This window comes from Triplophysa rosa, linkage group LG4 (genome assembly GCF_024868665.1).
Source record: "Triplophysa rosa linkage group LG4, Trosa_1v2, whole genome shotgun sequence".
NCBI lineage: Eukaryota > Metazoa > Chordata > Actinopteri > Cypriniformes > Nemacheilidae > Triplophysa > Triplophysa rosa.
In genome coordinates, this window is record NC_079893.1 from 29,216,105 (window position 1) to 29,231,464 (window position 15,360).

At 40.7% G+C, this 15,360-nt stretch overlaps 1 protein-coding gene across 2 annotated transcripts in view; it reads right to left on the minus strand.

Annotated features, from left to right (window-relative positions):
- Window positions 1–13: 13 nt before the first annotated feature.
- evi5l (ecotropic viral integration site 5 like) overlaps window positions 14–15,360 on the minus strand; it is a 26,374-nt gene continuing 11,027 nt past the window's right edge. The window contains exons 2-20 of one of the 2 annotated variants that reach the window (XM_057332509.1): window positions 14,660–15,011; window positions 12,929–13,118; window positions 12,360–12,584; window positions 12,209–12,283; window positions 11,984–12,109; window positions 11,648–11,791; window positions 11,323–11,412; window positions 11,026–11,123; window positions 10,878–10,938; window positions 9,306–9,359; window positions 8,771–8,803; window positions 8,109–8,249; window positions 6,290–6,406; window positions 6,067–6,207; window positions 4,987–5,148; window positions 4,549–4,695; window positions 4,016–4,111; window positions 3,833–3,928; window positions 14–316 (exon numbers count right to left, since the gene is read on the minus strand). In XM_057332509.1, the coding sequence (XP_057188492.1) occupies window positions 14–316; window positions 3,833–3,928; window positions 4,016–4,111; window positions 4,549–4,695; window positions 4,987–5,148; window positions 6,067–6,207; window positions 6,290–6,406; window positions 8,109–8,249; window positions 8,771–8,803; window positions 9,306–9,359; window positions 10,878–10,938; window positions 11,026–11,123; window positions 11,323–11,412; window positions 11,648–11,791; window positions 11,984–12,109; window positions 12,209–12,283; window positions 12,360–12,584; window positions 12,929–13,118; window positions 14,660–14,901 (2,541 nt within the window). In that variant the 5' untranslated portion in view covers window positions 14,902–15,011. The remainder of the gene's footprint in view (window positions 317–3,832; window positions 3,929–4,015; window positions 4,112–4,548; window positions 4,696–4,986; window positions 5,149–6,066; window positions 6,208–6,289; window positions 6,407–8,108; window positions 8,250–8,770; window positions 8,804–9,305; window positions 9,360–10,877; window positions 10,939–11,025; window positions 11,124–11,322; window positions 11,413–11,647; window positions 11,792–11,983; window positions 12,110–12,208; window positions 12,284–12,359; window positions 12,585–12,928; window positions 13,119–14,659; window positions 15,012–15,360) is intronic. The other variant, XM_057332510.1, reaches the window with a different exon arrangement.

Here is a 15,360-nt window from a genome sequence, read left to right on the forward strand (position 1 = left end):
CTTTCAACGAATCTCAATTTTCCAGTCCTTCGGCACACACCATGCCCGGGTAAAGCTGCTGCTGGTTGGCCAGAGGGTCTTGGCAGGAATTCTCGAGTTGATTCCGTTCCTCACCGTCGCTGTCCGTGCTACCCTGACTGTCCAGATGGGGCGACGAGTGGCGTGGGTACAGGGCGCTCACAGGCAAGTGGCCATGAAGAGGGTCCTCGTCCGAGCTGGGATAATCGCCTTCCGCGGACGCCGGGCTGGCCAAACACAGGTCCTGGAAAACGCCAGTATTCTGGAACTTGGAGGGCTGTCCACGCAGCTGCCTGATCTAAAATGTTGAAGAGAAGGGGGTTGAGAACATTTCAACAAATACACTTTGGTTTAAAGCAGCCCATCCAACAATGAACTACTAAAACATTTGGATTGGGATCATTTCATTATAGTTAGATATTAAACTTTTTTTATCTGTCTGCTTGTTTTGGCCTAGGTGTTTTTTTGTTGTTGTGTGTATCGTACGTGTACTTTACTGTCAATAATAAAAATAAAATAAATAAATAATAATTATAACAATAATAATTGTTAATATTATTAATAGTAATACTTTAATTATTATTAATAACAATTCAATAATCAATAATAAATAAACAAACATAAAAAGGAATAAATAAATATATAAAGAAAAAATCTTAAACATCGACATTAGGATTCGATATCTATCTGTCTCAAATTTAGCTCCATGACTTTTTACTTGTCTGCAGCACTTTTTATGTATGTTTAGGTCTGTGCGTCTGTACGTAAACGATGCAGACAGTGGATTTTCTTGCGTGACAGCAATGGACCACAAATTTTTGCTCTCATTTCAGATCTTCCCTTTTGAGTCAGTGAGCACAAGAAAGTGTGTTTGCGCGTTCTGACATTCGTGAGAGCGTCTAAAACAGGTATTATGCTAAAATCTCAGATCTGAAACGTCATGGGTTTCCCAATAAGTGCTTTAGCAATTTGCGAGTGTGGGAGGGGCTGTGGTTAACCAATGGAAAAGCTTCCCGAGACAACAATCTACACAAGCCCCACCTCTCACTTCCTCTGTCTGGTTGATCTCGTTTCAGCCAAACCACAGAGCAAAAGTCAGTGCACAGCACTTCCGAATTAGGACATCACCGAGATTTTTTAGAAGTGCACGTTGACGGCAGGCTCACAGAAAAAAATACGTTTCAACAGACTGTTGCAATGAGACACCCTTTACGAAATATAAATAATCAAGTGTGCAATTTTTAAACCTAACACATAGAAACAACTATAAGACTTTTAAGTACGCGCCCCCAACCCCCCCGACCCCCCCCGCCAATGTGATGCTATAAAAAAATTGCTCTGTATGTTTGAGCATCCCAACATCATAACGCCGGTTCAACCAACGGGAAGAGTTTGGGGCGTGGTCATCCATCAATCATAGACAGGAAATGAAACATCGCTTGTTATATTTGCGATTATCACTATACTTCGCTTCCTCTTTCAGCGATTAAAACAATCTGCAAGAAGCTGCACGTGCGAACAGGAAGTTCACACAGCCTCCAAGTTTAATTTAGCGTTTTCCTCAATAACTCACATCCTAAGTTGACGTTAACGTTACTTTAGCTATTTGAAACAGTAGAGTATACTATAGTTATATCAAAAATGTGCTTTTGTTGTTGTCAAAATCGCAGATTTTGAGGCAGAACTACAGATCGGTGACCTGATTCAGGGGAAGAATACGATCACACGTAACGCGCTGATGTAAAATCGGTCCTTTGAAAGCGCCCACAGTACAGCTCAGTGATTACAGTAACCCTGAAACTGGAGCAAATACGCTTCACATTTGTATGTAAACACTGACACAAGCTCAGAAATCGCGCAGGAGGAAACGTGAGGAGAAAAATCAAAACGAAAAGAGGGAGAAAACGAGAACGCGATACGCGAACAGAGAGGTGAAAGGAAGAGAGAGAAATACAGAAGAAACGAAATGTCAACACACTCTCACACCCCCCTGTCACGAAGGCTTCTCTACAAATGAGCAAGATCATCAGATGAGGTGCGTGAGACGGAGCAGTGACTGGGTGCGTGGGTATACGCCACAGCATCCAACCATCAAAGCCGTCTGTGTGTGTGAATGCATGTGAAGGGGGGGGGGTCGGGGAAAAAGATTTTCGTGTGGTTTTGGCTGTGGTTAGGGAGGGTCCCAAATGTTAATAAAGACACTGCAATACCACTTTTAAACCGAAGCGGTCCGGTAACCCTTTTTAGATTCGCTTACAAAATGATAGGAAAACATCTGTATTTCTTTCTATGGAATACTGGGTTTATGTCGTCCTTTAGAAACGTACGAAGCACTTTTTACCGAAAATAATTGGGTAACAAATGGTTTGCTTTTCGTCTCATCACATCACAGACTGCCATACAGACTCAAAGATTGTGGCAGATAGCACTTGGATACTAGGGTGTGCAAACCATCCAAAATACAGTATTCACTTGTATGTTTTCAGCATTTCGTATTTGAAATCGTTGCGTTTTTGTTTTCCAGTGTTTCAAAAATACAGTCACAAGTTTGTGCTGTTATGTTTTATTATTGAAACTAAAAAACGTAGAACACATTAACAACGTTAATCAGTCAAAAACACTGTTCTGCACTGTACAATGCATTACTCATGAAAGTATGAATTTCTTTATACTGATTATATTGATCGTAAACCTTTAAACAAAAGTCTAAGGGTGGGTTGCACCCGTGGGAGCTAATCTAGGGTTTGTTGATTCTAGTTTTATTTTAATTCAAATTGCGTTGCACCACTTAATTTTTAAACAGAGATGAACAAATCCTGGATTAAAACTTTAACCTGTATTTAAATCGTCATTTGCGATTAATTTTGTCCGCTATGATGGATTTGCTGGTGTAACTAAACAGCATCAGTGACCACGTTTACATGGACGTCAGTAATCAGTATTTGCCTTATTCTGAGTAAGCTAATATTACGATTAAGGTGTTTACTTGAGTTGCTTTAAGAATATACCTTTTATGTTCCCGTTTTACACGTTACACTACATAGTTCGATTAATGGCATACGACATTACGTCCCTAAGCGACGCCGTTCGACGTTCCCTCCATAATTTCATGTATTATCAAACAGTTCGTCTTCGCCATGGTACCACATACAGTTTTTGGTGTTTCATTTATTTTCTAGATTTGTTGACATCTTTCTTGTTTCCCGTTCGGACCAAAAATGTGCTTTCTTGCTTGAAGCCATGTTGTTTGTCGTAAAACGAAACGGGTGTCCACTGCCGTGCGTGTGTGTAACCTGTCGCAAAGTGCCGCGAAAGTTCCTACGCGCCGGTAATAGTGCGATTAAGGTGTGTACATGTCTATACCGCACATCGATAATGCGACTAAAATAGGAGTACTCCACCCGTCTTAATTCGATTTGTGTTTACTACGATTATGAGTTTAGACGATTAAGCTAATCAAAAAACTCTGTTTACATGGTCCATTCTTAATCAGAGTATTGTCTTAATCGTGTTAATATCGGATTATTGTTGTCCATGTAAACGTGGTTGCACTGGAAAGGAAATAAACATCTCGTGCATGTAAAAGAAACGTGATTGTGCTATTTGAAACCTCTCTCTGGATAATTTGTTGAATGGAGCAACAGAATGAAAGTTAATCTAGGTTTACTGTAAAATTAAAACCTGGATCAAATGACACCTTAAAAATAAACTTAAATTTTTTTTAAACAAGCTTTACAGTTTGCTGCAACAGAATTATTAAATAAAACTTGATTTAATCTAGATTTAATCCTAAATGTGTGTTTGTGACGCTCACCTCGTCCTTGAGTTCAGAGATCTGCTGTCTCAGTTGAGTTATATACTGTCTAGAGTCTGAGTGGTTCAGCTGGCCCTGGATCAGCCCTTCCTCCTTCTGCCGGCCCTAAAAAAAAGACACGCTAACAAATGACGAAAATACACACGACCCTGTAAAGCGCAAACACACCAACCCTTTTCTCACCTGTATTTCAAGATCGGCGACCTTCTGTCGGAGTTCGGCCATCGCCGCCATACTGTCAGCTTCTCTCAGCCGCACGGCCATCACCTCTTCTTTGCTCTAACGGAGAGATGGCATAGAGGAAACAAGAACCTTTCTAAAATTGCATTTACAGTATTATAATCAATGAAAAATGCAAATGGTGAAACAAAAGCATTACATCAACAGTTGAAATGTTAACTATTATATTATCAAGAAACGTATTGAAGGTTTATGATTTAAAATAATATTTTTTTATCAATTTATAGATTTGTACTGATTAAATTCCAAATACAACTAGTACAATAAATGATAGCAATTATAATGAATAATAAAAGAGAAGCAAAACAATATCTCATAATTATGAAAATCCAAATTAATCTATTTTTGCGTAGTTATTGACAGCGAGTATGTCTATTTACTCTTTAACTCTTTGAATATTACTTATTTTATTATGAATATCTTATATTTATTTATCTTTAACATTTAATGTAATGTAGTGAGTGAATGTACTGTACCTTACAGTCAGACTCTGCCTGCTTTCTCTTCATTTCATTCATTTGACCTTGTAGTGTTTTGTTGTAGGAAAGCTCATTCTGCAGTCTCTCCTGCAGGGCGGCGCTCTCCTGCTCATGTCTACTGACTGCTTTACAATTGATCTGGTTCTGTAAAAACAGAAATAAAAATGTACGGTTTGTTTAACAGTGTGTAAAGATTACTAAACCGTGCTTTTCAACAACACATATCTCAATATGTTTTAAAACAATATATAAAGCACATATAAAACGCAAGCATTTAGTGTTCAAGATAACAATTTGGTCATAACCACACATTACTAGAGTTTATTTGTTTGAGATAATGGTAATACACAGCATAACCATGTTTGTGTTATTGTGGGTCTATCATTAAGGATATTCGTAACAATGTATAAATTGTATGGGCATTGTATTTCTAACCTGGCTATCCAGCTGCAGACTTTTAAGTTTGACCTCTCGGAGTTCAGCCTGAGTCTGAGCCTCACGCAGCCTCATGCTCATCAGTTTATCCTGCAGCTCATTCAACGCATTCTTCTTTGGAGATTCCTTCCAGTGACCTCCTCCTCCACGAGATGTGTGATGCTGTGATAGAGAGTTCAGTAAGGTTGTGAAGAGTTTTGAAGATCTTGTGTAGAGTGCATTGGGCACAAGTTTAGAGTTCAGCAGATTTTGTGTTCAGTAGCATTGTGTAGAGTTCCGTGTGATTGTGTGAAGTTCAGTGGTGTTGTGTAGAGTTCAGTGTGATTGTGTGAAGTTCAGTGGTGTTGTGTAGAGTTCAGTGTGATTGTGTGAAGTTCAGTGGTGTTGTGTTGAGTTCAGTGGTGTTGTGTGTAGTTCAGTGGTGTTGTGTTGAGTTCAGTGGTGTTGTGTGTAGTTCAGTGGTGTTGTGTTGAGTTCAGTGGTGTTGTGTTGAGTTCAGTGGTGTTGTGTTGAGTTCAGTGGTGTTGTGTTGAGTTCAGTGGTGTTGTGTTGAGTTCAGTGGTGTTGTGTTGAGTTCAGTGGTGTTGTGTTGAGTTCAGTGGTGTTGTGTTGAGTTCAGTGGTGTTGTGTTGAGTTCAGTGGTGTTGTGTTGAGTTCAGTGGTGTTGTGTTGAGTTCAGTGGTGTTGTGTTGAGTTCAGTGGTGTTGTGTTGAGTTCAGTGGTGTTGTGTTGAGTTCAGTGGTGTTGTGTTGAGTTCAGTGGTGTTGTGTTGAGTTCAGTGGTGTTGTGTTGAGTTCAGTGGTGTTGTGTTGAGTTCAGTGGTGTTGTGTTGAGTTCAGTGGTGTTGTGTTGAGTTCAGTGGTGTTGTGTTGAGTTCAGTGGTGTTGTGTTGAGTTCAGTGGTGTTGTGTTGAGTTCAGTGGTGTTGTGTTGAGTTCAGTGGTGTTGTGTTGAGTTCAGTGGTGTTGTGTTGAGTTCAGTGGTGCTGTGTTGAGTTCAGTGGTGTTGTGTTGAGTTCAGTGGTGCTGTGTTGAGTTCAGTGTGATTGTGTGTAGTGTTCAGTGGGGTTGTGTTGGCGCACCTGCCAGCAGTGGTTGAGATCAGTAACGGCCTCCTGCATCTCTTTGAAGGAGCGTAGAGTCTCCTGCTCTCTCAGTTTCACAAGCTTGAGCTCCTCCTGAAGCTGAGCTACATTGATTTCATCCGGCAGAGAGCTGTTCCGCTGTAACACACAGAAAAACAAATGTCATTCTTCATCTCCCATTTATAACCCAATTACCTGCCGAAGAATTAAAAACACACACCTTCTCCAGGTCGAGCACTTTGTCTTGCATTTCTTTCAGCGCGCCGAGCAGTTCTGCCTCCTGCAGCCGAGACCGTTCCAACTGAGTCTGCAGCCCGCTCACGAACTCCTCTGTGCACTACAAACAGACAGAACGTGGATTTCGTAGCTTATTTTTAAAATGTTTTATTTAAAGTGTTTTACAGTTTGGGTAGGACAGGGACAGTCCCAGTGGATAAATAGTGTGCGTTGCATTCACAGATCGACCCTGCAGGGCATGAACTTTCGACCTTATCACGAAACAAGATTTAAGATGGTATCACCTCAATATAACGTGTTTCTGTTCATTTTAGCGTTCTCTATCACTAAAAGCGGCGGTGTTGATCTGAGTGTGCTGTTGCTGTGTGAATATACTGTGGCCTACCGGAGGGGGCTGTGGGCTGGCCTGGAGACTCGTGTGAACGCTGGTTCCCACGGACTTTGACTTCTCTTTTTCTGACCCCCATACAGGCTTTTCAGTCAAATTGTTGCGTTCGTTTTACTCAGATGTTGCAGACACTCATTCTAGAGTCATCAGTGTGCTGGAAAGTGTTTTAGAAAGTACAGGACCTGCCTAGAAGTCAAACCGCTTTCTTTTTCTATGTGGCAGGATAAACTGCGCCGCACCGGAAACAAACTTGAGACACACGAGAACATGAAGTACTGCTAAAAATCCAGACCGGCTTGTGAACGCTGATACACGGTATTCAAAGTTAAAACGGCACATTGGAGTATACGTGTGTGTGAATCCAGAAATGAACGCCTTTAGACGCATTAAAATCGTGTCAACCACAGCAACCCCTAAAGAAACCAGATTGGTATTTAGGTCAAAAGAAGAGGCCTAAAAATTCACACCTTAACACAAAAAATGTAAAGGCATATACTCTAGGTGTCGTGCATATCGACGAGCGCAGGGGTGTGTACACTTGTTTTGCTGACATCGGCACAGGACGGTGGTCAGTCCTAAGAGCACATCAACCGTGACCAGAGAGTGCTGCTCAAAGTGTGAAACATTTCATGTTCGCAACTCGCACTCAGCATGACACACACCACACCCCGACATCTCACACCTAAACAAAAGAAAATCTCCAAAATGCCCCATGTCAAGAGAGCGGCGCCTGTTCTTTTCTCATTAACTTGTGACACAAGAATTTCTAATCGAATAATGTGTTTGAAAAGTCAGTTTGGTACTGTACCCAAAGAACATGTAGTCATTTTCATACCTTCCAGAAAACAACCTGTGTGACCTGTCAACGACCCAGTTTGTGTAGTTCTGGGTATTTTTGCATGGTTTTAGATATTGTCAATATATACAAAAATTGCAAAAGCTTTATGTTAGGTTTATCATTTTAAATCATCTCTCTTACTCATCTAACACCTTCCAAACTGATCCAAAGGTATAGATTACCCCAACATAAAAATTCATTACTCTTCCTCATCGTTCAAAACCTGTATATGACTGTTTTGTCAGTGGAACACAAAAGAAGATATTTTGAGAAATGTCTGTGTTTGTTGTCCATACAGTGGAAGTCAATGGGGGTCAGTGTTATTAGGTTACCAACATTCTTCAAATGATCTTCTTTTGTGCTCGGCAGAAGAAAGAAATTCACAGGTTTGAAATGACATTAGCTGTTGTCTCAGAAGGATTACCATAGCCATTGCCCAATACTGACTGGTGGCCAACTGAAAGGGTTTGGGGGTTTTTATATACTGGTCTATCACCAGTACTGACTTCGTAAAAGTAGCAGCTTGTTAGATTTTTGAATACAATTATGATTCAAAGATCACCCTGTTGCTGTTACCTTGTGTTGCTGAAGTTCTCGTATGGTGTCCTGCGCCTTCTCCAAACTCTCGCTGGTGGTCGAACACTGCTGCCGAACAACGGCCAGTTCGCGCTTAATAACATAGTTCTCCTCTGCCTCCTGGGCTCGTGTCACCTGACCCTGAGACAAGAAAGATGGAGTGAATAGAAATCCTGGAAAATGTGTGTTTTTTGGGGTTTAAATGAATAAGTAATGAGAGGGGCTACATGCAAAGATAGCGACGTAAAACCAGGGAAGTAATCCGATCATCTAAAGAATCCCACTGATTTTGATGAATAACAATGAAAATTGGCCCTAACACGGAACCATGATGCACACCTATGCTTCCACATCCTGCATGCAAGGCTGCAACAGCCGGTGTAGTGTGAGGGTTAACTTCGATTTAGGTCACCTCAGGGACATCATTTTAGCCATAAAGACAAATGTGCTGTCAAGGCAGTGATGGGAAATGAGAAAAACAAGTAACCATATTTGTCATGCAACATGCCCATTTTTAGAAGGTGAGGAGGAGGCAGAAAAGAGCCAGGAAGATCGGGGGATTACAGGAGAAATCGTTGACAGACAAAGAGAGGAAGTGGGCGAACGGATGATGAGAGACAGAAGGAGGGATAAATGTGCAGCTGGTTTGACAGTTACTGTACCTGAATCAACCTGTCTGCTAATGCAGCACTCTCCTACAACACCACAGGATAAAAGTAGGAAAGAACAGACACAGAGAGATGAAAGAACGGGTTGAAAACAGAGACAGAATAAAGGGATTGAAACAATGGATAAGCAACAAAAAGAGACATTAAAATACACAGACACACAAATAGAAAACAGTTGAGTAGGAAGAGTTGAGTGAGGAAGGATTGTAACGATATGAAATAAGCGTTGGAGTTATAAGAGCATGAGAGTGTGTTTGTGGTGAAACAGAGTGAGAGATTTCAGAGAAAATTGTGGGGAAGTTTCGACAGATGAGGGCAGAGAAAAAGAAGGGAAGATTTCAAAACTTTACCATCAAGAAAAAGACAAGGGCAGTACAGATGAGCATCTGTAAAGATCTACAGGACATGCTCTAAAATCTGCATCATTCACACACTACCGAATTTACACAGTTTACTCAAACACAGACTAACCAAACCTACAGTATTTACTTTCATGTGTGTGTGTTACATACGACACAGGAAGCCTTACTTTCTCCAGTGCTTCGATCCTCTGTTTTAGTAGTCTGTTTTCTGTACGCAGTCTCTGTTAAAATAAAAGACAGTAGGCGTACAGTACATACACTGTGTGATGTGCAAATGTAGTATTCTGGTATATAGTTGAATGTCTGTCTGTTTAGTTTCATTAAAGGGACAGTTCACCCCAAAATGAAAATTCTGTCATCATTTACTCACCCTCAGTTGGTTGCAAACCTGTATAAATTTCTTTGTTCTGCTGAACACACAGGAAGATATCTGGAGGATTGTCAAATCTCATCCCCCATTGATTCCCATAGTATTTATTTTCCCTACTATGGCTGTAAATGGTGGATGAGAGCTGACATTCTTACAAATTTCTTTCTGTGTGTTTAGCCAAACAAAGAAATTTGTACAGGTTTGAAACAATCTAAAGGCGAGTAAATGATGACAGAATTTTCATTTTTTGGGTGAAGTATCCCTTTAAAGCAGTGGTCGCCAACCCGCCGATCACGAAAGTAGGCTAATAGAAGAATGAATAGACAAATATATTGTGCCTGATTAATGTTGAGTTTTACAAGCGCATCTCTCTTGCTCTTCATTCAGCGGTTGTATGTTTATCAGTTCTGCATGAATCTTTTCATGACTGTGTAAATAATGATTCCCTGCGTGAGTTTTTAATGCGACCATTATCATTAATCACATGTCAGTGCGTGATCGCTCTTCAGTGTTTCTCATTATGTCGGCGATCACACGCAAAATGACTTGCGCATGCAGTGGCGTAACTTTGTTTTGAAAAGTGGTGGTGACAAAGACGACGAAAACTAAACCCAAACACTGTATACTTGTGTGCCTCATTCGCGGTAGACCAATCACAGCAGACTAGACCATCCGACCAATCACATCAGACTAGGCTAGCGGAAAGGAGGGGATTAGACGGATGAATCACGGAACGAATTTGAGAGTCAGTCAAGAAGTAAGGTAAGAATAACTGCCTGTGTTTTTACACCTTCAATGTACATAAACTTGTTGGACACTCCATAAACCAAAGTAAGACCTTAAAAATCCCTAGTTATGTACTCTTTAAAGGAATAGTTCACCCAAAAATGGTCTCCATTGACTTCACCATTGTAAATTTTATTCCTACTATGGGAAGTCAACGGGGACCGTTTTTTGGGTAAACTATTCCTTTAATACTTGTGAGCAATACTTTTTCAACTTGTTTAAGACAGAACTTTTTAATAAAAGGTTATTAGGCCCAATGTGAATTTTCATTTGTTAATTTATTTATTATTAGTGTCTTACATACATAATTAAATCTTGAAGTTATTTGTTTAACGTTTTAAATCGGCAACAAATATTCTGTTGGTTGTATTTTGTTTAAAACATTTGTGCAACTGGAACAGGAAGTTCTTCTGGACGTTGTTTACATCATCGGAAGAGGTCTATAAGCAACTATAATGGGGTATATTAACTATCACTGGGATATAAAATGTATTGCATTCTTTTTCTTCCAAGACAGCGACAAAAACATGTATAAAACAAAACAGGTACAACAGGTTGATTTGTCCAACATCCATTTACAAACCTTAATCTCAATCTGTTCCTCCATTTCTTTGTTCTTGATGGTGGTGTACTCCTTTTCTAATCTGTTATTGAAAACGATAATCAATTCAAGATCACAACCCTTCTCATAGTTTTGATAAGAAATCCCATTATGCTTGCGTATTACTTACTTTTTCATTCTCTTGGGATTGTATTTGACCTGATACGCCCGCAGGATGAGTTTATCCGGGCAGCTGTCAAACTGGTGGGGAATCATCTTTTGAAAGTGCTGTGAGATCAGATCCAGAATCAGAGTCCAAAGGTCTGACACAATTGATGAAAACGCTTCTATTTTTAATTACGTTATTTAACAGCAAAAATTCACAACAAATTCGAGCAGCAGAAAGATTTGGGAATTGAAGTTATATATACCCTGAGCTGGGATGGAATCGTGCAAAACTTGATGATGTGTGCGTGACGAGTCTAACCTGTGACATTCCCTCCATGTCTAACTGTATGAGGTCTGTCTGGTTGTACTGCAGTATCGCTATTCCCACTCGAAATATAATCTCCAAACCCTAAGAAAACGACACAAAGAATGCATCACGTACTAACAAATACACACTTTCTATTCCAGTTCTCAGAACTACCCCTCAGATGTATTCACACTTACAAAGTGCCTAAAAACCATAAGCAACAAACAAACACATCTATTTATTTACAGACTTCCTATTCTTCAAATGTAATTATTATGGATCAGGGATCACCCATTAGTGGACCCGCAGACCAGACATATTCACATTGTGTGCATACCTCATACATAAAGATGTCAAATATACGTGTGGCTATCGGCAGGGGCAAGAAAGTGAGGAAGAGGGTGAGAAACCAGGATGAAGCGTACATAGATGTGTGGAAACTCTGAGATCGGAAATGAACGTTCAGCTCGGGCAACTGCTCCTGATCGATCACAGAGACGAAGAAACATGAGTTACAGGTCAAAGACAATTTATATAAAAGCTTCTAGTCCTTTCTGTCTCCATTTTGTAAATCTGCTGCCTCCTAGTGGACAAACATGGTATATATACATATAGATATACTGCATCTAAAATTTCAAATGCAATTTTTTTAAAACTTCAAGTTCTTGATCACCTGTAGCAAGTGTTCAAATTGATAAATGCAGAGACCCAGCTCAGCCATGCTGGGCTTAAACAGCTCTCTAAGCCTGTATTCCTGCATCAGTCTGACAAACACACAGAAAGCCTCCTCCTCTGGCATCTATACACACACACAAACACACAATGAATAACAAATATTGTTTATTTATGACATCTCTTTACATTGTTTTCTCATCCGTCCTTAGCAGATGAAGCAAACCTGCATTAGTAGCAACCCAACGATGAAGGCGCTGCCTTGACAATAGCCGACCTCTCGATCCACGAGAGAATAGGCCTGCGAGACAAGCACGCACATTAAGATGACCCTTTTGGTAAATTGTTGGTGAAGTTTATGTTTCTAAACGTCTTACCTTCATGACATTAAACAGAACTTCCTGTCCCAGGCTGTCCTGGCCCTTGAAGAAGTCGTGTTCGGGATACGTGCGGGCAATGTCCCTGCGTATGAGCTTCTCGCATGGAGAAGACATCTTTAAGAGTTCGGAATACTGATTCTTCACCGGCATTTCGGTGGCGTTGCATAACAGCTGCCAAACGATTGCTCGAAAATGATGAGGAATGCCTTTTCTTATTAGCTCCTGCACAAAGAGAGAGACAGAGAGAGAGAGAGACATGAGGGGTGATGCAGCAAAAGACATCCCTTTCAGTTTTGTTTAAATCCATTTTGGACCCTTCAGCCAGCTGATCAGCACCATACATGCATTTTAAATACAACTTTAATCTTAGCAATTATTATCAATTACAAATTACATTTTTCGTGTTATATGAATATAATGATCTATAACATATTTAATAATACATAATTCAGAATAACACCTATAATTCATAAGAAAACAACATTAAAGTCCTCAAAAGAGGAATAAGAATATGAAAATGAAGGGAGGTCCACAAAACAAACAAAAAATCCCGCCCTTTCCATCACCTTCAGAAGTTTGTCCTTCTTTCGCCTCCACTCGTCCCACTCATTAACAATGCGACCCCACAAGATCCAGGTGTCCTCCTCAAGATGGGACAGGTTGGAGGATGCAGATGAGCTCGAGACCAGAGAGGAGCCACTATTCCTCCGAGATCCACTCATGGAGCGCATGGACTTCGAATCGGCCTCTAACAGCCTGCATGCAAATAAATACACACAGGTTTGTGTATTCAAAGCATGGTTATTTGTAGCATCATCGTGTACTTGAATTTACACTGCTCTCAAGTGGAGTCAGAAATAATGTATCGACTCGAGCACTTGAACGACCAGGCGAAGAGTGGGAAACTGTTACCAATGGTAATAAACAATGTAGCAAAGTTTTTTCAACGTTACATTATTTAACATTTTTATTTTACATATTTTTAAAAGGAACAACTTCTCAAAACTAAATATTTTTGTTCAGCTTTTGCCAGAGGGGAACTGGAATCCCCTGGTTGGGCCTGGGTTCTCCTGAGGTTTTTTTTCTCGATTAGAGTTTTGGGTTCCTCGCCACCGTTTGCATACTGTTTTTGCACTATCTGCCTGGCCGGGGGGGCTGCTTTAGAATTTTAAAGTTTTACTTAATTAATATTGCATATAGGAATTTATAGTCTGTTATATTTGACCTGTGCTTCTCTCTCCTTTATCCTAAATGTGTGCTCTCACTGAGCGTGTGTGTGTGTGTGTGCGTACTTGTCTGTGTACGTACGTGTGTGTGTGTGTTGTGTGTGTGTGCTTGCGCATCCGTGTGTGTGTGTGTGTCTCTATGTCTATGTGTGTTAGTACGTGTGCATATTGTGTGTGTGGAGTGTTTTGTATATGGGTATGTCTGTCTTCTGTGTTTTCAACCTTTTCTTGTTTTTGCAGGTACAACTTTAATTATTTTGCTTATAGTCAATGTGTCTCATGTACAGCTGCTTTGTAACAATGAAAATTGTAAAAGCGCTATATAAATAAAGTTGAGTTCAATACAAACTTTTATCCCGTCCCTGAAATAAGTGGACTATACTATTTAAACCAAAAAAAGCGCCTGATAAAAATAACAACAACTACGTTTATGTTGTATAGAGACCACCTCGGATGACGTAAACAGCGCTGATCCAACGCTGGTCCAGAAGAACTTCCTGTTTCAGTTTTTTAACAATGCACAACCGTTTGAACAAAATACAACAAACAGAAAATGTATAACCAAATCAAAATGTTAAATGAACATTATTTATATTTAATTATATATTTAAGATCTAAAAAATAAAATAAAATAGGCATTGTTATTTTTTATTTCACTGGGACTTTAAGTTGCTTTGAGTGGCTGCTACGGCTACGGTGTTCCGTGTGGTACTCTCTGGCCAAAGTCAAGACCCCATCCTTTATAACATTCTGGTCTGCAGACATGGCTCGGGTCCTTCTTTAAATACAAATGTATGTCAAGTTTCAGTGACAACTGCTGCTACCGTGGTTGCTAGGCAACCACCACAAATGATTAATAGCAAAGCTGTTGCAGAAAGTGCCGATCTGCTGCTTTGAGGTTCACACTATAGCACTCACATATCGAGTACTAAACCACGTGCACACCCCATTCCTCATCGGTACCTTTTCACATCTACATGCACACGCACTTTGATTCTGATTTGACATCCCAGAGAGTCTGCCTCTGATGTCACCGTCAAACCGTCAGTGTATATCATGCACTAGTTTTACCTGTTCTGCTCCTCCAGTTTAGCCAGAAGCTCGAGCTCATCTGGACTGAGGTTTTCTGAATCAGCCGGGGAGGCCGCCGGCGCAGAGAGCGCAGCATCATGGGAACTCGAGTCTGGACTGAGCAACGGACTGCCGACAAATGGAGGGTCGGTTTCCAACCCCGGAGGTGATGAGAGATCCTCGAGCCGGACAGAAGCTACCACGCCTCCCTCTCTCTCCGGACTGCTGCTAGGGCTTGACATGACAGAAGAGCAAGCGGGATGCAGGAAGTGGAGAGATGCTGCAGGGGTGTCACGCTGTGGACGTGAACAGGCCTTCTTGAAGAGGGAGTGTTTATCAGGCCCGGGACAGTCTGTGGACATGAGAGACAAACTGTTAGACTAGGCATTTTTCTAGAAGTTTATCTTTGCATAAAAAACATTGTCTATGAGAGGTCCTCACTGATGTACGTCTGTGTGCGTGACGCTGTAAGAACAGAAGATGAAGAATGACCGTGACACGTATGTGACGTGTGTGTTCTACAACAGAGAGAGAGAGAGAGAGAGACAGAGAGAGAGAGAGAGAGAGAGAGAGAGAGAGAGAGAGAGAGAGAGAGAGAGAGAGAGAGAGAGAGAGAGAGAGAGAGAGAGAGAGAGAGAGAGAGAGAGAGAGAGGATGATGAGAGAGATGAGAATGAGACAGAGCGAGAAGAGACGAAGATA